Source organism: Ambystoma mexicanum, chromosome 2q (genome assembly GCF_040938575.1).
Source record: "Ambystoma mexicanum isolate Mex_15411 chromosome 2q, UKY_AmexF1_1, whole genome shotgun sequence".
Taxonomy (NCBI): domain Eukaryota; kingdom Metazoa; phylum Chordata; class Amphibia; order Caudata; family Ambystomatidae; genus Ambystoma; species Ambystoma mexicanum.
This window is the reverse complement of record NC_090924.1, coordinates 306750451-306771502: the sequence shown is the minus strand read 5'-3', so window position 1 is coordinate 306771502 and position 21052 is coordinate 306750451. Positions and strand designations below refer to the sequence as shown.

Below are 21052 nucleotides of genomic sequence, written 5' to 3'. Positions count from 1 at the left end.
GCTGGGTATGGCCAGTGTACAAGTACACAGCGTGAGCATAGGCCTGGTGATACTCTGGGACGAGAAGGGATTTGATACTGTTACCAGTGAGGCTGAAAGTGAGCTGGGTATGGCCAGTACACAAGTACACAGCGTGAGCATAGGCCTGGTGATACACAGGGACGCGGAGGGATTTGATACTGTTACCAGGGAGGCCGGAAGTGAGCTGGGTATGGCCAGTGTACAAGTACACAGCCTGAGCATAGGCCAGGTGATACTCAGGGACGCGGAGGGATTTGATACTGTTACCAGTGAGGATGAAAGTGAGCCGGATATGGCCAGTGTACAGGTACACAGCGTGAGCATAGGCCTGGTGATACTCAGGGATGAGGAGGGATTTGATACTGTTACCAGTGAGGCTGAAAGTGAGCTGGGTATGGCCAGTGTACAAGTACACAGCGTGAGCATAGGCCTGGTGATACTCAGGGACGAGAAGGGATTTGATACTGTTACCAGTGAGGCTGAAAGTGAGCTGGGTATGGCCAGTACACAAGTACACAGCGTGAGCATAGGCCTGGTGATACACAGGGACGCAGAGGGATTTGATACTGTTACCAGGGAGGCCGGAAGTGAGCTGGGTATGGCCAGTGTACAAGTACACAGCCTGAGCATAGGCCAGGTGATACTCAGGGACGCGGAGGGATTTGATACTGTTACTAGTGAGGATGAAAGTGAGATAGTATGCCAGCTCACAAGTACACAGCGTGAGGAGAGGGTTGGTGATACTCAGGGACACGGAGGGATTTGATACTGTTACCAGTGAGGCTGAAAGTGAGCCGGGTATGGCCAGTGTACAAGTACACAGCCTGAGCATAGGCCTGGAGATACTCAGGGACGAGAACGGATTTGATACTGTTACCAGTGAGGCTGAAAGTGAGCCGGGTATGGCCAGTATAAAAGTACACAGCGTGAGCATAGGCCTGGTGATACACAGGGACGCAGAGGGATTTGATACTGTTACCAGTGAGGATGAAAGTGAGATAGTATGCCAGCTCATAAGTACACAGCGTGAGGAGAGGGTTGGTGATACTCAGGGACACGGAGGGATTTGATACTGTTACCAGTGAGGCTGAAAGTGAGCCGGGTATGGCCAGTGTACAAGTACACAGCCTGAGTATAGGCCTGGAGATACTCAGGGACGAGAAGGGATTTGATACTGTTACCAGTGAGGCTGAAAGTGAGCCGGGTATGGCCGGTATAAAAGTACACAGCGTGAGCATAGGCCTGGTGATACACAGGGACGCAGAGGGATTTGATACTGTTACCAGTGAGGATGAAAGTGAGATAGTATGCCAGCTCATAAGTACACAGCGTGTGCAGAGGGTTGGTGATACTCAGGGACGCGGAGGGATTTGATACTGTTACCAGTGAGGCTGAAAGTGAGCTGGGTATCGCCAGTGTACAAGTACACAGCGTGAGCATAGGCCTGGTGATACTCAGGGACGAGAAGGGATTTGATACTGTTACCAGTGAGGCTGAAAGTGAGCCGGGTATGGCCGGTATAAAAGTACACAGCGTGAGCATAGGCCTGGTGATACACAGGGACGAGAAGGGATTTGATACTGTTACCAGTGAGGCTGAAAGTGAGATAGTATGCCAGCTCATAAGTACACAGCGTGTGCAGAGGGTTGGTGATACTCAGGGACGCGGAGGGATTTGATACTGTTACCAGTGAGGCTGAAAGTGAGATGGGTATCGCCAGTGTACAAGTACACAGCGTGAGCATAGGCCTGGTGATACTCAGGGATGAGGAGGGATTTGATACTGTTACCAGTGCAGCAGAAAGTGAGCTGGGTATGGCCAGTATGCAAGTACACAGCGTGAGCATAGGCCTGGTGATACTCAGGGATGAGGAGGGATTTGATACTGTTACCAGTGCAGCAGAAAGTGAGCTGGGTATGGCCACTATGCAAGTACACAGCGTGAGCATAGGCCTGGTGATACTCAGGGACGCAGAGGGATTTGATACTGTTACCAGTGAGGCTGAAAGTGAGCTGGGTATGGCCAGTACACAAGTACACAGCGTGAGCATAGGCCTGGTGATACACAGGGACGCGGAGGGATTTGATACTGTTACCAATGAGGATGAAAGTGAGATAGTATGCCAGCTCACAAGTACACAGCGTGAGGAGAGGGTTGGTGATACTCAGGGACACGGAGGGATATGATACTGTTACCAGGGAGGCTGAAAGTGAGCTGGGTATGGCCAGTGTACAAGTACACAGTGTGAGCATAGGCCTGGAGATACTCAGGGACGAGAAGGGATTTGATACTGTTACCAGTGAGGCTGAAAGTGAGCTGGGTATGGCCAGTGTACAAGTACACAGCGTGAGCATAGGCCTGGTGATACTCTGGGACGAGAAGGGATTTGATACTGTTACCAGTGAGGCTGAAAGTGAGCTGGGTATGGCCAGTACACAAGTACACAGCGTGAGCATAGGCCTGGTGATACACAGGGACGCGGAGGGATTTGATACTGTTACCAGGGAGGCCGGAAGTGAGCTGGGTATGGCCAGTGTACAAGTACACAGCCTGAGCATAGGCCAGGTGATACTCAGGGACGCGGAGGGATTTGATACTGTTACCAGTGAGGATGAAAGTGAGCCGGATATGGCCAGTGTACAGGTACACAGCGTGAGCATAGGCCTGGTGATACTCAGGGATGAGGAGGGATTTGATACTGTTACCAGTGAGGCTGAAAGTGAGCTGGGTATGGCCAGTGTACAAGTACACAGCGTGAGCATAGGCCTGGTGATACTCAGGGACGAGAAGGGATTTGATACTGTTACCAGTGAGGCTGAAAGTGAGCTGGGTATGGCCAGTACACAAGTACACAGCGTGAGCATAGGCCTGGTGATACACAGGGACGCAGAGGGATTTGATACTGTTACCAGGGAGGCCGGAAGTGAGCTGGGTATGGCCAGTGTACAAGTACACAGCCTGAGCATAGGCCAGGTGATACTCAGGGACGCGGAGGGATTTGATACTGTTACTAGTGAGGATGAAAGTGAGATAGTATGCCAGCTCACAAGTACACAGCGTGAGGAGAGGGTTGGTGATACTCAGGGACACGGAGGGATTTGATACTGTTACCAGTGAGGCTGAAAGTGAGCCGGGTATGGCCAGTGTACAAGTACACAGCCTGAGCATAGGCCTGGAGATACTCAGGGACGAGAACGGATTTGATACTGTTACCAGTGAGGCTGAAAGTGAGCCGGGTATGGCCAGTATAAAAGTACACAGCGTGAGCATAGGCCTGGTGATACACAGGGACGCAGAGGGATTTGATACTGTTACCAGTGAGGATGAAAGTGAGATAGTATGCCAGCTCATAAGTACACAGCGTGAGGAGAGGGTTGGTGATACTCAGGGACACGGAGGGATTTGATACTGTTACCAGTGAGGCTGAAAGTGAGCCGGGTATGGCCAGTGTACAAGTACACAGCCTGAGTATAGGCCTGGAGATACTCAGGGACGAGAAGGGATTTGATACTGTTACCAGTGAGGCTGAAAGTGAGCCGGGTATGGCCGGTATAAAAGTACACAGCGTGAGCATAGGCCTGGTGATACACAGGGACGCAGAGGGATTTGATACTGTTACCAGTGAGGATGAAAGTGAGATAGTATGCCAGCTCATAAGTACACAGCGTGTGCAGAGGGTTGGTGATACTCAGGGACGCGGAGGGATTTGATACTGTTACCAGTGAGGCTGAAAGTGAGCTGGGTATCGCCAGTGTACAAGTACACAGCGTGAGCATAGGCCTGGTGATACTCAGGGACGAGAAGGGATTTGATACTGTTACCAGTGAGGCTGAAAGTGAGCCGGGTATGGCCGGTATAAAAGTACACAGCGTGAGCATAGGCCTGGTGATACACAGGGACGAGAAGGGATTTGATACTGTTACCAGTGAGGCTGAAAGTGAGATAGTATGCCAGCTCATAAGTACACAGCGTGTGCAGAGGGTTGGTGATACTCAGGGACGCGGAGGGATTTGATACTGTTACCAGTGAGGCTGAAAGTGAGCTGGGTATCGCCAGTGTACAAGTACACAGCGTGAGCATAGGCCTGGTGATACTCAGGGACGAGAAGGGATTTGATACTGTTACCAGGGAGGCTGAAAGTGAGCTGGGTATGGCCAGTGTACAAGTACACAGCCTGAGCATAGGCCAGGTGATACTCAGGGACGCGGAGGGATTTGATACTGTTACCAGTGAGGATGAAAGTGAGATAGTATGCCAGCTCACAAGTACACAGCGTGAGGAGAGGGTTGGTGATACTCAGGTACGCGGAGGGATTTGATACTGTTACCAGTGAGGCTGAAAGTGAGATGGGTATTGCCAGTGTACAAGTACACAGCGTGAGCATAGGCCTGGTGATACTCAGGGATGAGGAGGGATTTGATACTGTTACCAGTGCAGCAGAAAGTGAGCTGGGTATGGCCAGTATGCAAGTACACAGCGTGAGCATAGGCCTGGTGATACTCAGGGATGAGGAGGGATTTGATACTGTTACCAGTGCAGCAGAAAGTGAGCTGGGTATGGCCAGTATGCAAGTACACAGCGTGAGCATAGGCCTGGTGATACTCAGGGACGCAGAGGGATTTGATACTGTTACCAGTGAGGCTGAAAGTGAGCTGGGTATGGCCAGTACACAAGTACACAGTGTGAGCATAGGCCTGGTGATACACAGGGACGCGGAGGGATTTGATACTGTTACCAGTGAGGATGAAAGTGAGATAGTATGCCAGCTCACAAGTACACAGCGTGAGGAGAGGGTTGGTGATACTCAGGGACACGGAGGGATTTGATACTGTTACCAGTGAGGCTGAAAGTGAGCTGGGTATGGCCAGTGTACAAGTACACAGCGTGAGCATAGGCCTGGAGATACTCAGGGACGAGAAGGGATTTGATACTGTTACCAGTGAGGCTGAAAGTGAGCTGGGTATGGCCAGTGTACAAGTACACAGTGTGAGCATAGGCCTGGTGATACTCAGGGACGAGAAGGGATTTGATACTGTTACCAGTGAGGCTGAAAGTGAGCTGGGTATGGCCAGTACACAAGTACACAGCGTGAGCATAGGCCTGGTGATACACAGGGACGCGGAGGGATTTGATACTGTTACCAGGGAGGCCGGAAGTGAGCTGGGTATGGCCAGGGTACAAGTACACAGCCTGAGCATAGGCGCCAGATGATACTCAGGGACGCAGAGGGATTTGATACTGTTACCAGTGAGGATGAAAGTGAGCCGGATATGGCCAGTGTACAGGTACACAGCGTGAGCATAGGCCTGGTGATACTCAGGGATGAAGAGGGATTTGATACTGTTACCAGTGAGGCTGAAAGTGAGCTGGGTATGGCCAGTGTACAAGTACACAGCGTGAGCATAGGCCTGGTGATACTCAGGGACGAGAAGGGATTTGATACTGTTACCAGTGAGGCTGAAAGTGAGCTGGGTATGGCCAGTACACAAGTACACAGCGTGAGCATAGGCCTGGTGATACACAGGGACGCAGAGGGATTTGATACTGTTACCAGGGAGGCCGGAAGTGAGCTGGGTATGGCCAGTGTACAAGTACACAGCCTGAGCATAGGCCAGGTGATACTCAGGGACACGGAGGGATTTGATACTGTTACTAGTGAGGATGAAAGTGAGATAGTATGCCAGCTCACAAGTACACAGCGTGAGGAGAGGGTTGGTGATACTCAGGGACACGGAGGGATTTGATACTGTTACCAGTGAGGCTGAAAGTGAGCCGGGTATGGCCAGTGTACAAGTACACAGCCTGAGCATAGGCCTGGAGATACTCAGGGACGAGAAGGGATTTGATACTGTTACCAGTGAGGCTGAAAGTGAGCCGGGTATGGCCAGTATAAAAGTACACAGCGTGAGCATAGGCCTGGTGATACACAGGGACGCAGAGGGATTTGATACTGTTACCAGTGAGGATGAAAGTGAGATAGTATGCCAGCTCATAAGTACACAGCGTGAGGAGAGGGTTGGTGATACTCAGGGACACGGAGGGATTTGATACTGTTACCAGTGAGGCTGAAAGTGAGCCGGGTATGGCCAGTGTACAAGTACACAGCCTGAGTATAGGCCTGGAGATACTCAGGGACGAGAAGGGATTTGATACTGTTACCAGTGAGGCTGAAAGTGAGCCGGGTATGGCCGGTATAAAAGTACACAGCGTGAGCATAGGCCTGGTGATACACAGGGACGCAGAGGGATTTGATACTGTTACCAGTGAGGATGAAAGTGAGATAGTATGCCAGCTCATAAGTACACAGCGTGTGCAGAGGGTTGGTGATACTCAGGGAAGCGGAGGGATTTGATACTGTTACCAGTGAGGCTGAAAGTGAGCTGGGTATCGCCAGTGTACAAGTACACAGCGTGAGCATAGGCCTGGTGATACTCAGGGACGAGAAGGGATTTGATACTTTTACCAGTGAGGCTGAAAGTGAGCCGGGTATGGCCGGTATAAAAGTACACAGCGTGAGCATAGGCCTGGTGATACACAGGGACGCAGAGGGATTTGATACTGTTACCAGTGAGGATGAAAGTGAGATAGTATGCCAGCTCATAAGTACACAGCGTGTGCAGAGGGTTGGTGATACTCAGGGACGCGGAGGGATTTGATACTGTTACCAGTGAGGCTGAAAGTGAGCTGGGTATCGCCAGTGTACAAGTACACAGCGTGAGCATAGGCCTGGTGATACTCAGGGACGAGAAGGGATTTGATACTGTTACCAGGGAGGCTGAAAGTGAGCTGGGTATGGGAAGAATCATATCTTATCAAAATGCAAAACGTTAAAGGACATTTTAAATACTTGCTTGATTACATGATACCCGGAGTATAACCTCCTTTTACTAACAGGTTATTATACCATTGAATAACTCAGTACTATTCGACCCCTACATTCATTATCCTAATGCACCTTGACCAAAGCAGTATTTTCATGCTCACTGTCTTGAAGTAGTAGGATTTTTGTCATGTCTACTATGTGATAACACTTCAATTTAGTGTGCATTTACCTTGTGTCGGATACCATTGTGGGGCAGCATGCAATGATATCTTACAGTGAATTAAGGAATCTCTCTCTATAACACAAGAGCATAGTTGCAGAGGGTGGTGTATTTGTATAAAAGTGTAATTATTTCAAAAAAGCTTTACAAAGCTGCTAGGAGGGAAACAGAGGAAGAAGTGATCATTCTTGATTGTGCTTTGTACTGAATGAGCTTTTCCAAAATTAAACAAAAATGCTGATTGTGGGACTGTTTGTGAAAAAGATCAAAGTTAGAGGGAACATATTTTGTTCACACTACTGTCCATCGACTCTACTCTTTTCCCTCACCCCTATCTAAACCATCCTGTGCAGAGAATTATAAATGGGTAGTTTTCAACTACGGGGAGATATTCCACCAAGGGGTTCTAAGTGATACGTGAAAGACAACAAGAGTGTAACTCAAGTTGTAATGTACACACACCTTAGTTGAAAGTTACCCATCTACATTGTTATGTTGTGTATGTTGTGTAAGGCCCCTTCTGTATCCCTTCGTGACCCCTGCATTGTCCCCACCAACCAGTGCTTCAGCGGGAAAAGAGGGGAGCCACGAGGACACTGCAAACCACATGACACATCCCTGTGCCCTGAAGCAACCCCAAAAGAGAACACAAAATATCTGGCAGGGCAAGGGTCGTATCCCCCTGCTGTGATGTCACAGCAGTTGATTAGGAATATTATAATCCGCTGCCATAAGGTCACAGAAACATTTAAGGCATTCTCAAAGGGAAATAGTTGCGGAAGGCTTCCTATGCAAACCTTAAAGAAGGGGGAACAGTTTCTAAAGGCTATGCATGGAAACTGTACAGAGCAGCATGATGTACAGGAGGAAAGCGAGCCTGCATCCTCCCAGCAGAGCTGTGTGGGCATAGACATAGGCCTTGGCTGATTCAGGGCGCATTTCAGGATATGCGCTTGTCAGAGGAATAAAAACACAAGTAAGAAGCTGGCCAATCTGGCAGACATTATGAAGAGGAAACAGGAAGTGGTCACTTCTATTACAAATCGTCAGTAACATGCATTGGCAAAGCCAATATGAATGGCTCTTCAAAAGGAGTGGGTAAACCATTTGTGTCCTGCGGAGGCCGTACAAAAGTAGTCCTAATTTCTACATTTACAAGGCCAGACCTATTGGTTTTGCCAGTCCTTGCTTACATTTTGTACTTGCTTGTTGGGTGGTTCCACAGTGACAGTTACAGCTGTGGTCAGGATGAGGATGCCAGTGGATGTGTGCTTTATATTTCTGTCTTGTATGTCTTCATTTTACATGACAAGAGTGATAGGATGTGCAATACGTGTGAAGAAAGGGATGGCTTTTTTTAAAGGTGGAAGCCTCCTGCATGGTGCATGCCGCAGGCATCATTATTGCAGCCACCAACACCAACTCTTACATGAAAACCAAATATTTGGTGCACACATGGATGGCATACATCTAACATTATATCATGTGCTCCTTTTAGCAGTGTTCCAAAATCATGATCAGTCCTAGAAGATATTTTGAGCAGCTTGGTCACATCTCTTCTTTCCTGCCTAGCTTCCAGAGTATGGTGTGGCGTGAAATTAATAATAGGATGGAAAGAAACATGTTGGGATGTTGTTGATAAAGTATGAAGTGGTATGAGTGTGATATGATGAGTATGAATCGAGTGCTTGATGGGTTTTATTGTCTTAACTATTTTGCACAGCACGAGACACTTTTTTTGTGAGTAATGAAGAAGGTTGCAATTTAGATGCTTCGAATATAGACACTGTCTGTTACGTTTGCACTGTGTACATGACCAACAATTTAAGAGTTGCCATTTATTAGTTCTCCAAACTTGGATTGCGCTGTATTTACATTAATAAAATGTGTTATAATTAGAATTTTGCCTCTTGTGTTGGCAGAAGTTTTGGGCTCTCCTAACCAGTGTTGGGTTGATCATGCCTCTTGTGTAATAGATTGGTATGCTCCATAGCGTTATTGTGTGTTCTTAAAGGTTATATAACCTAATTGAGGGACTTTTTGGGGGCTTAAATTCCCTTATGCCTCTTATTTGTGTCGTTGGTGGCGTAAATTGTATGCATAAACATTTCACTCACTGATTTAACTCCATGCCATATTTTCATTCATTTGTATGATGGAGTGGAGCGGCGGAGAGTAAATTACGATTCCGCCTCGCCATTCCTCTCCAACATGTAAATACTCCAGCATTTTCCCCAGCATGTATTTTCATGCTGATACAAATGATGCAAATGCTGTGGATTCCTTTGGAATCCACCTGCTTTTTACACCAGCAAAAAGCAGGCAGAATCCGTAGGAATCCATTGTAAATGCTACCTGCCATGCATAAATGGCAGGCGACATTTACTCATTTTGCGCAGCAGAGTGCAAAAGGGTGGCGTACAAGTGCATATGCCACCTTTTTACACTCCACTTTTGCACTATGCCAAATTTTAAAACTGCACAGAGGGGACCTATCTAGGCAAAAGTGTAAATGTAGCAGGTCCCCTGCGCCTAATTTGCAAAGGACACGAACATGAGCACTGTTCAAGCCCCCTGAGTCTCTCCTCAAGGGAATGAAGACTCAGCTCTTTATCAAGCTAAATAGCTGAGGACATGTCCGGATTGTCTTTAGATGCAGATCCAACTGATCCCGTTTATGTGACAGACATTCCCACACACAGGGGGAGTCACCATGAATGAACTGCATTAACTTACCCAAATGTACAGCAAAGAGCACTGGGACAGGACTTGAGGAGTAAGAAAAACAGGGCTGGGCTGACCCCACAAGTGTATGGACCACAGTGGTGGTCGGAAGCCATTCCTTGGCAGTGCTAGATCGGTGCTCTGGTATTAAGGGAAAGAAATGACTGCTTCTTTGGTAATCCAGGGAATACGTTCATTGGAGGCCATTAGGTCTGACCTGTGATGCAAACACACGCCACACTTTGCAATGATTCCTTTGTGTGAGGCATTCAGGCGTCAGTACAAATGAACACAATCTTTCTTCCAGACTGCTAAGAACTGACCAAAAGGCTTAAAGGTCCTCTACATCTCTATTAAGACTTGCACATTCCCCTATGCACAGTGATACCTGGAGTCACTGGTGTCATTGGATGTAGGCTCCCTAATTTTCTGAGTCATGTTAGGGGACAGAATAGCATCAAAGGCAATGAAAGTCGCGAGCTTCCGGATGATCAGCTGGTATATACGACTAGCAGAGCCTTACCTTTGACACTCAATAAACACACATGCACTCCCTATTTTCCCACACTGTTTCAGAGCTGTTTTGTCATGGGTTCTGTGTCATGACTAACAGTAGTTTGAAGAACGTTACAAAGCTGGCTTATTCCAGCTGATCAATGACTTGTTTCATTTTCTTCGATGCTGTAGCTAATACCTACCCAGGTAAGACTGAATTGAAGGGTAGTAAGCAAAAGTGTTGAGTAGGTAGGCGAAAGCTGACTTCGCAGTGGCATAAAATATGTCTTTCTTGTCTTGGGTGCATGAAGAAATAATTAACGACCCTGTATCCCTATGAATAAAAAGGAAAAATGAAAGATAAGTAGTTACTGTATGGTACAATCTGAAGGTTACATCATTTCCTTCTGCTTCTGATGTCACTAGTACAAGCCAATGCGGGCCAAGCCTCGCAATGCACCTACTACTGGATGACTGTTCTCAGGCCTACACAAGTGCCAATCATCTCAAGCAATTTCCCATCGGACAAGAGTCCACAACACTGGTGATGTTGGTCTAACGGGCACAGGCTGGAACAGCAGTAGTCCATAGAAATGGCAAAGGTCGAGAAAGTATATAAATATAATTGCCCTGTTTCACTTCCTCCGGTTGCAATTACTACCTCTGATTTATTGCAGATGAGATAGTACAGAAGATTCCTGTGGTCATTACTGGAACTTTGATGAGCTGGAACTGCCAAAGTTGGGGCAGGGAGTTTGACCCCAATTTTAACTCTGATTGAAAATGAATTGCCAACTAGGCTTACCACTTCAGACCAGGAAATGCTCAAGATGGATAGTGGATATAATCATGGATGTGTTGGGCAAAGCCATGGAACAAAGCTTTACAACACTCAGGTTATTTAGACACATTTTTCTCTCACATATTCATACCTGTCCTTCCAAGAACCCTGGCTGAACTATTGAAACTTAAGGTATAGGAGGCCACTGAGGTTAGGGGTTGCCCTCTAATCCTAATTTGATTAACAAAAAACAACATGCTGATTGCCAGCTATAAATCACACCGAAATAAGCTTAAAACACTTGTTGCTAGGTTTCATAGGTCATAGAAGAAGCACACAATGCTTCAGAAAGATACTTACTTTAGAGCATCAGCTGAAATAGTCTGTATCTGAGATGCATCCAAGCTGCATAGATACTGTCCACCAGTATTAGTGAGAGCCTTTCCAGTAAATGCGTTCACAAGTAGATCATTTGTTAGAATTTGTTTAGCCTGTAAATCAAAATTGAAATATTACTAACTTGAGGAGTATAACAGATTGACTATAACTGCAGGGTAAGGCTCATGTAAAAGTGACTATAGATGGTTTTTTCTCTAAATGGTGGAATACAGACATAATCACACTCACCCATGAACTCCTAGGAGGGCTAGAAATCATAAGTCCTGTTTGCTGAGGACTACAACCATTAGGCTATGGGATGCACTGGCCTTTCCCAGTGTGAAGTAACTATACAGAAAAGTGACATGTTACTGGAGAGGAGTCAGGTGACAAACCCTGACTATGAGATCAATGCCACCATAGAAAGTATCACATGACCACAAAGGATAGGGCTGATGGAAGGAGGTTTGCTGCCCGAAGCAAGAGATAATTGTATTGGCTCCATACCCGATGCATTACGTGCCATAGGGCACAAGTGCTCGACACCCTCACAATCATGCCCCTACTAACTTGGCCGGGGAAAACATTCCCCTACTGGCCCTACCTTCTGTATGCAAAATGTATGTTTTGTGACATGACAATATTAGAGCACTCTCAAATGCTGTATCAACCTCACTGGAGGATATGAACATGTAACTCTATCACACACAATTAGATACATTGGGCCTCATTATGAGTATGCTGGTCCGTTGTTACCGGACTGGCATACTCCGAGTTCTGTGAGCGGGTGCCATCCCGCCCACCAGGTCTGACCTGGTGGGCGGAACAGCACCTGCTTACAGACCTGACCGTAGCACCGGCACCATTTTGAATGATGTCGGTGCTACCATTCTCCAAATTCCCATTGAGTTCAATGGGACTCGAATGGGAACGGGGAGTAATTTTTCCCGGCGCCTGGCAATGGGAAATTACGGGGACCGCCGGGGCTGTAATGCCCTGGTAATTCCCCATTTCCAGGTGCCAGAAAAAAATTACTCCGGCGGCAGCCGTGCGGTTTTTACCAGCACAGCTCCAGCCGGACTCATAATGAGGCCCATTGACTATATTTCACATAATTTAAAAATCTCTATATCAGGCAGGTTTAGAAACAATGCACACGTGAGGCAGGGTTAACTTAATGAGCAAATGAGGCAGGGCTAGCAATAAAGGCATATATCACAGAATTAACTATATTTAACTATTACCACCATTGAAAAGATATAGCAACAGTGACCACCAAACAGCCCCACCTCCAGAGGCTCTCACACACATTAACAAATGCAGAGAGACACTTCTTCACAGACACAGACATTGCCCATCAGAAGCCTCTACACAAAGACACCTCACACATGCAGACCCCTCCACAGGCTCATGTTGGCCATTCCCCACACCCCACACATACAGAAGCTCCTGCCTACACACAGCTATTACACATAAACCAACAGACTCCTTGAGCACAGAAACACACACACACATATAGACCCCTCGACACAAACTAACACACTCAGACCAACACACTTCAAGGCACACATACACTGAACACACTGACCCACAACCCACAGCCTTCTGACACACAGACCCACCACATGCACACCATGACACTCACTGTCCCCCGCCAAACACAGAGCCAGAAAACACTTGGACACCAGACAAAGTCCCCCCACAAACAAAGCATCTTCCATTGACTGTGACATTAAGGTTGTAGGGTCAAGCCCTAAATCAATTAGTCACCCAAGATAGAAAAAGTCACAGCCACAGCAACCCACGTACTCATAACAACCCCACAAACAGGCCACACAACACAATCCTTACTAAAAGGAAAACCCTTGAAAACACATGTGCACACATACAGAAACTCACATTGCTGGTGCCAACAAACCCAACCCACCCCCCGTTGATTAGCATCGCTTCATGAAGCTATGCTGACCATGACTCCATTTTCTAAGAGTAGGCAGCTAGTTCTTTCCTCCAGAGCCTACAACATGTCTGCATTCTGCTCATTTTGGGAGTAGCGCAAACACTGGGTGTAACTGCTGGAAAAGAGAAGCTGGGAAAACAGAAGTGTGAGAGGGGTGGGAAACCTGGCAGAGGTGTGTCCTGAACATCAAAGGTATGTTTGTTTGTTTGTTTATTGCATTTATAAGGCGCACCAGACCCAGGAGTAGCAGGGCGCAGCAAGGATATGCAAATCTTACAAAAGTTACATAATGTACAGGCCATATATGAGTAGTCGCAATACACAGGCAAATGATACAGATACAGTATACAAGTCAAATTATATAGAGAGGCAGAGTTATTTACATCTTGGTATGCAATGATATACAGATTTACAATCAGTCATCAGGTCATGCTGACTTACCTAGGAATCCGAAGAGACTAATTCTCAGTCAGATTAAGGTGAGTGATGAGGATCTTTCTAAAGAAAGAGTAGGGCAGGTCAGCTCTCAACTGATGAGGCAGGGAGTTGCGAAGTTTGGTGGCCTTCACAGGGAAGCTATTGCCGCCAATCTTAGAGGATTTAAATCTAGGTACTACAGTTCTAGAGGGTCTGCTGGAGGTTCTTCTGGATATTCTGTCAATTAGGTAACTCAGTGCGACATTGTGTAGTGCTTTGTGTGTCAGGGAGGCAATTTTTAGCTGTATTTTGTTATGGGTAGATAACCATTTGTGATGTTGTCTAATTGCAGAGATGTGCGCTCTTTTGTTGATGCCTAGTGCAGCTCTAATGGCATTGTTCTGTAATATTTGAAGTTTTTGGATGATGGATTTATTGGCACTACTGTATAGGGCGTTACAGTAGTCTAGTCTTGATAGGATTAGAGCTCTAGCCAGTATGAGGCAACTGTCATTAGAAAGGAAGGGCCTACCTGCTCTAATCAGCTTACTAGTGTAAGCTGTGGTAGAGGCCAAGGAATTTATTTGTTTGTTGAAGGACATTGTTGCATCGAGGTAGAAACCAAGTGTTTTTACCTCTTTGGAGACAGTGGTGTTGTTGCCGTCAATGAGAAAGGCTGCATATTCATGACCTAGTTTGGAAATGTTGGAGGGGGAGCCGAGGATTAACAACTCTGTATTGTCATCATTCAGGCATAGGCTGTGAGTGGCCATCCATGCCTGAATGATGAGATAGATTCTATTCACCAACGCCAGGTCCTAGCCATGATCCCCAGAAAGAGGGAGGAGAATCTGAGTGTCATCTGCATAATTAGTGTAGGTGACACCCAGAAAGTCCAGATCGTCGAACAGTGGCTTGGTGAATATGTTGCACAGAGTGGAGGACATGCAGGAACCCTGAGGGACCCCGCATAAGATAGGGGTGGGATCCGCAGCTGCAGAAGGTGAGAATACTCTACTAGTTCTATCACTCAGAAAAGATTCAATCCACTTGACAGCACCTGCGGAGAAATGGGCTGCTGTGTCAGGTGCCTACAGAGGACCTTATGATCGACCAGGTCGAATGTAGCTGAGAGATCAAGTAACAGCAGTAGTGCTGTTTTCCCTTGATCCCTCATCTCATCGATCTGAGTCTTCAGATATATCAGTGAGGTTTCCGTCCTGTGTAGTGGTCGGAATCCTGATTGTCGGACCCCTAGGAGTTTGTGCTGTTGGAGATGTTTTTGGATCTGCAGATATGCAATTTTATCGAGAATATTAAGTAAGAATGGTACCATTGTGATAGGGCGATAATTGGTAGCGATAAGAGCGTCTAGAGTTTGCTTTTTGAGAAGCGGGAGCACCCTTGATTGTTTGAGATTGGCTGGGACAGTGTCAGAGGCAAAGGAAGCATTAATCAGTTTGGAGATATGGAGTTATGTGGGGAGCTGGTGATCCTAGGTAGGGTTAGAGATGACTGTCAGTGTTATGCTTGTTATTATCTGGGAATGAGAGATAGTGCTTAGGAGTAAGTGGATAAAAGACATGTTTTGTTGAGAATTGAGCGATGTGTTGTGCGTGTGTCTTTGTATGTGTAGGGCAATGAGTGCCTGAACCGGAACAGCTCATCCATGCAGCTGCTGAAAGCATAGCAGGAACTAATGTGAAAACACCCTGCCTACCCACCTACACCTGCCCAAAATACCATCCCCAACACACCCTCCACACCCAGCTCCCTCTCCCCAAAACACCATCCCCAACCCAGTTTCCCCCCCTGACCCCTCCCCAAAACACCATCCCCAACACACCATACCTCCCCACCTCCCCTCCCCAAAACACCAACCCCAGCACACCCTCCCCACTCACCTCCTTTGTGACAGTGAAAGAATTGGGTATAGTGACTGTTACTTCTGATGCCTCTTGGCCTTGACAGCCTGCTCCAGCACCTTATCTTTAAGGTGGCGCAAGCAGCTGCGCCTTGGGGTGCTGGGAAGTGATCCCTCCATAGGGGTGACAGAGGTGGAGGGCTGAGACCCAGAGCCGTGGTTTTGCTGCAGTCAGCTGCATGCATGAGTTTAGGGACTCGGCAAAGTCTGGCATGCCCTCTGCATGTTCCCTCATCCTCTGCCCTACTGTGGTGATGGCAACGGTGGTCTGGCAGAGGGAACGGGAAGTCCTCCAGCAGGACCCCTGGAGGTAGTCCCTCACTGACGGCATGTGCTCCACCTGCTGGACTGCTAGTTGTTCCATTGAGGTCTGGGGCTGCTCAATGGCATCCAGCCTCGACCATATGGCTGCCATGGTGTGGTGTTGCACGGGTGGTGGGCTATGGGGAGGGATGGGGCTGACTTCGGGCGAGCCAAAGCCTGTGTCTTCCCCCTCCTCATGGGTGGAGCCATTGCTGCCTGTGTCTGGCAAAGGCTGATGCTGGTGATGCACGTTCCGGCGATGATGTTATTTACGCCAGTGGTAACAGTAATACCATTGTATTTGGGTGGAATTACTGATGGATACTCATTTTCAGCAGTAATTCCTGGGGGACACAGGGGCACTCGGCTGGCCTCAGGAGGACATAGCTGCCCTTAAAGATTTTACTGCAGCCCTGGAAGCCTGCAATATTTCCAGGCTAGCATCCTGCTTGGGACCAAACAAACTGAAACCATCAAAGGGCATATCTAAAAGTCTTGCCTGGACATCAGGAACAAAACCAGATCTACGCAGCCATGCAAAGCGTCTGATAACTCTTCTGGATCCCATGAATCTATCTATGCATTCTGATGCTTCTAAACCTGACTGAAGGGATTGGCATGAAGCCGCCTTCCCTCTCTTATCTCCCCGTCTTGTATGTTGTTGGCTGCCTACAGCACCACATTCCAAAGTGTTTAAGAATATTTGGCTATAGCGCAAGACGCGTTAATAGCATTTAAAGCCATACTCTTTTAGCTAGGGCATCATAATGCTTATCAACCCTATCTGGAGGAATGGTAAGATAAGCCAAAGCATTGGAAGTTAAGTAGCAGCCTTCATTACTAATCTTTCTGGTCTAGGGTGCTTATTGACTGCAGGCGTAATACCTGTTCTTAATCCAGAGCTCCAAAACAGGATCAATTCGTGGAGAATGGAAAGGTTGTACAGGTACTTTAGGTCAGCACTATTCCAGAATGTCTGTGAGATCATCCTGGCTGATGTCCTTGGCAGGACGGCCCCAGATCAAATACTTGATGACCTTGTCTATCGCAGTCCTACAGGCTGCATTCGGTGGGAGCGGACATCTGGAATGTCAAACTCGTCCTCTGGAGAAGTATGTTATCCACAGGTGTATTTGAGGCAGGAGACCAAGTCTTCCATCGAGATTCCTCAGAGATAAGTTATTTGGGGATATTTGGAGCCCAAAAGCCTTTATAACCAAAGGGAACAATATTGTTTTCCTTATTCTCAAAAATGGATCCGTAAGATATGAAAAATGCAGTCTTCGGCTGAGGATTATACTTCGACAATCACTCCGAGGTCGACATTGAATGTCCCTTCGACTTCAAAGGTTCTTTTGCTGAGGATGTTGATGGGGTTTTTGCATCGATGAGGTCCAGGTGGTTGATGTTACTTGGCTACATGTATGAGATCCCAAACCCTTTACCATCTTTTAACCAAACTCCACTTGCTAGAACTTCCATTTGCAATTGTGGCATTATATTATTTACTGGTACCAGTACTGAGACAAAGAAGCATACCTGGGAGGCAGGTACTGACAAGAAGAGGATGCATGGATGCAGGAAGAGCACTTCTGTGAACAATATCAAGCCATTCCCAGAGCGAAGGTTTATCACAAAATGCACATGTCACAATAACCAATCACCTTGCACTTTTCACCTCCTGGGGCACAAACTGGGTCCCATGTTATGTCACAATTGTGTATAATCCGACATCCGATTAATATGCAACAACTGCTGTATGATGTATGACTAACACAGCCTTGATAAAGACCCTTGTGCAGTTGAAACACGCGTCGGCACCCTCAGTGACAATAAAGACCTAATAGCACAATATTAGAGCAAGCGTGCTCCTTATTCAACAAATTGGGATCTAGCAATTTGAATGAATATCAAAATATTCTTTATATAAAATACTCTTTCAACAAACTGTACGCAGAGCGCCAATTTTGTGGGAATCCAACAAAAACTCTCTAAACCTTCTCCCGGGGCATAAGAGCACTGCCCCAGTGGATTCCTGTAACTGGCTGCTTTTACGTAACACTCTGACTTTGACAAATTCAGCACAGTAGCCAAATGTTCCCGGGGCTCTCTCTTCTTCTCTAACCAACTTTAGTTATATTTTCTAGTGTGAAGTTTAGAAGCAAGGTTTTCATGACACAGGATGGTGGACATTTTGAGTTGACAGACATCCTGGCATTCACCTTAAATCTTTTAGTTGAGGCTGGGAACCACCCCCCTTGCCCTCTAGAGATAGGGATAAATATGTTTCATTTCGCTTTTTCACAGAATAAATATGCCACCTTTGTGTCAGCCTCCTCCTTCTGCACCCTTACACCCTGTGCTGCCCTCCTGGATCAGCAGTACACGAGGTGAAGAGGGGAGGCATGAGGGATGGATAGAAAACTTGGGACAACTTGAGTCATGGAACAATTCACACCTCCTTCTAGTGTCAACCTACTTTCCTCGCGAAAACCTTGGAATGCTGGGCAGGCAGAGAAAATTCTGTATTTCCCTGTTGGAACTTCCATATCCGCTGTGCTGATGTCACAGTAGGGGAATACAGCATTTAGAAAGAAATCCGCTAAAGGCTTCCTGTGTAAACTACACAAAGTCCTATTGTAGCAATCACCGCCATGTTAGGGTGCATGCATGGACGGTAATGACCTGCCAGCCCAAGCCTAGGCAGGACTGAGAGAAGCAAGGCCTGCTGCGAGAGCTGCAATCCGTTACCGGCCATGTATGCACCTCCGACGAGTGGGTGATTGATATTCGCACCTCAGGGTTTGCCTGGGGTGCTAATAGTTACATCTTTTGTAATTTATTTGTGCGTATTATATAGAACTACATATTGATGGACTTTGGAGCGGCGTGGAAGGAAAGTGAGAGTTTAATAATTAGCTGGGTTATTAAGATCAGCAAAGACATTTTTAGAATGCTTTGAATCATGGCTAATTTGAAGCGGGAGGAAGTCAGGGACAAGTCCGACGCTGTCTGAAGCTGTGAACTAGTCCGGTCTGGTAACGTCCCTGAGGTGCCCTTTGAGCCTTAGAGCTTGGACCTGCTGTCTTGTTGCGATGCCATCTGGAGCCTCTGCATGCATTGGTGTATCTGCCTCCACACAGAGTTGCAAACTGCCATTACGGGCTCTTCCTGTTTCCGGGGCCCATGATCGGCGGCGTGAAATTAAAGATATGCTGCTCCCGTTGGGAGTAGTGCACTAACCTGCTCTGTGGCTCGCCGCTTGGGCCCGCCATGGTCCTGTGTCACCGTCTCCCTGCAGATTTTCCTTCCTCCGCCCATCCATCTGAAGACTGCCACGCCCCTTTGGACAACCTACCCACCCTAGAATCCTTTTGCATCATGTCTGGGGAAAAGCCCTGGGTGAAGTCAGGGACAAGTCCGACCCTCTCTTCAGCTGTCCGCAGAAGCACCCTATCCTCTTTCTTGCTGACTCCAGCTACCTCTAACTTTACTACACCATCATGCTTTCCTGCTCTTTCTTTCGGCACTGCTCCCACTGCAAACCTTCCGTCTGATGCCTTTTTCGGCACCTAAACCCTTTACCACAGGTTTGTGGCCCTTGGTTCCTCACTCTTCTACCAGACTGTTTCTCTCTTGGATAAAGCAAGCAGTTGAGGACCCTTCCCCGAACCAGTGTTGTGGTATGTTCACCAGTGCCACAACCTGCACATTTTCATTGGTCCATGCAAGGCTGGGGCATTTTGCTTCTCAAGCCTTTCATAGTCCATTGTGCATGCTGCCTTGTCCACTACATGGCCATTGCTAGAGATGAGTTTCTTTCTTTCTTTCTTTCTTTCTTTCTTTCTTTCTTTCTTTCTTTCTTTCTTTCTTTCTTTCTTTCTTTCTTTCTTTCTTTTGTTCTTTCTTTCCCTCTTTCTTTCCTTCTTTACACAATGTCCTTTCCTATCCCTTCTCACTATTCATCTCATGCTCCTACTCTACACCTGTCTACTCTTAATCTTTCCAATCTTCACTTCCCCTGCCTGTCAGAACATGCTCCTCCCATTAATCTTGTTTTGTGAAATGCACGTTCCATCTGCAACAAGGATCATTCTGTTCTTGACACCTTTCTCCATCTGAACTTGCACTTCTTTGTATCACGGAAACTTGTATATCTAATGCTAACACTGTCACTGCTGCTGCTCTATCCTCCTCTTCCACTTCCTTTCTTTCCACTCCCAGCTCCTTGGGTTGAAGGGTCGGTATTGGTGTCGTCTATCACTCTTCTTTTATCACTTGCCCATTTCTTCCCAGTTTTACACAGTTTTAAATGTTTTAGTATGAATACTCCTTCTTTACCAGACCTTACTCCTGCTTAGCCTTTCTTATCCGGGCTCTGTTACCCCTTTTTTGTAATGATCTTGATGATCTTGACACCCTTCTTTATTTTCTTCTCCCCGCTGACATTCCTTTAATTCTTCTTGGTGACATCAATCTTCACTGCTCCTCGACTCCTCTTGTCTCTATTCTTGACTCATTCCACCTTTCTCCAGTCCCTACTCCTGACTCACTATGTCTGGGTCTTATTTTTTCTTCCTTGGTATCCTTGACTTCTGTCACTGCTTGTTCCATGTACTCCTCTGATATTTCCCTATGCTTTTCTATTATTCCCTCTGCAATTTCTCCTTCTTCTTCCTCTGTGACCTTTATTGTTGTGACCTTTACACCTTTAGTGCTTCCTCTTGTATCTGAACCTGCACCTCACCTCTCCCTTCATTGTCTGCATTTGCTTCTTTACCTATCGACTCTGCAATTTCTTCTTCGTCCATGGCTAGGACGTGGGTCTCTCTATCCTGCTTCCTCTTTTACTCATATACGTAAGCCTCCGCAGCCTTGGGTGACTCTCCAGCTCTGCTCACTGTGACATTCTCTGCGCTGCACAGAGCATCATTGGCTGAAATCCTATCCCCTTCTGATGTTTATCTCGTCTTCTCTCCACTCCACGTTCGATGCTGTTTTAGCCTCTG

The 21052-nt window shown here is 46.9% G+C and overlaps 1 protein-coding gene across 4 annotated transcripts in view; it reads right to left on the bottom strand.

The window, feature by feature from the left end:
* LOC138569359 (uncharacterized) overlaps positions 1–21052 on the bottom strand; it is a 1262132-nt gene that overhangs the window by 575870 nt on the left and 665210 nt on the right. For all 4 annotated transcript variants that reach the window (XM_069647272.1, XM_069647275.1, XM_069647274.1 and 1 more), the window contains 2 exons: positions 11425–11555; positions 10487–10617 (listed from right to left, as the gene is read on the bottom strand). In XM_069647272.1, the coding sequence (XP_069503373.1) occupies positions 10487–10617; positions 11425–11555 (262 nt within the window). The remainder of the gene's footprint in view (positions 1–10486; positions 10618–11424; positions 11556–21052) is intronic.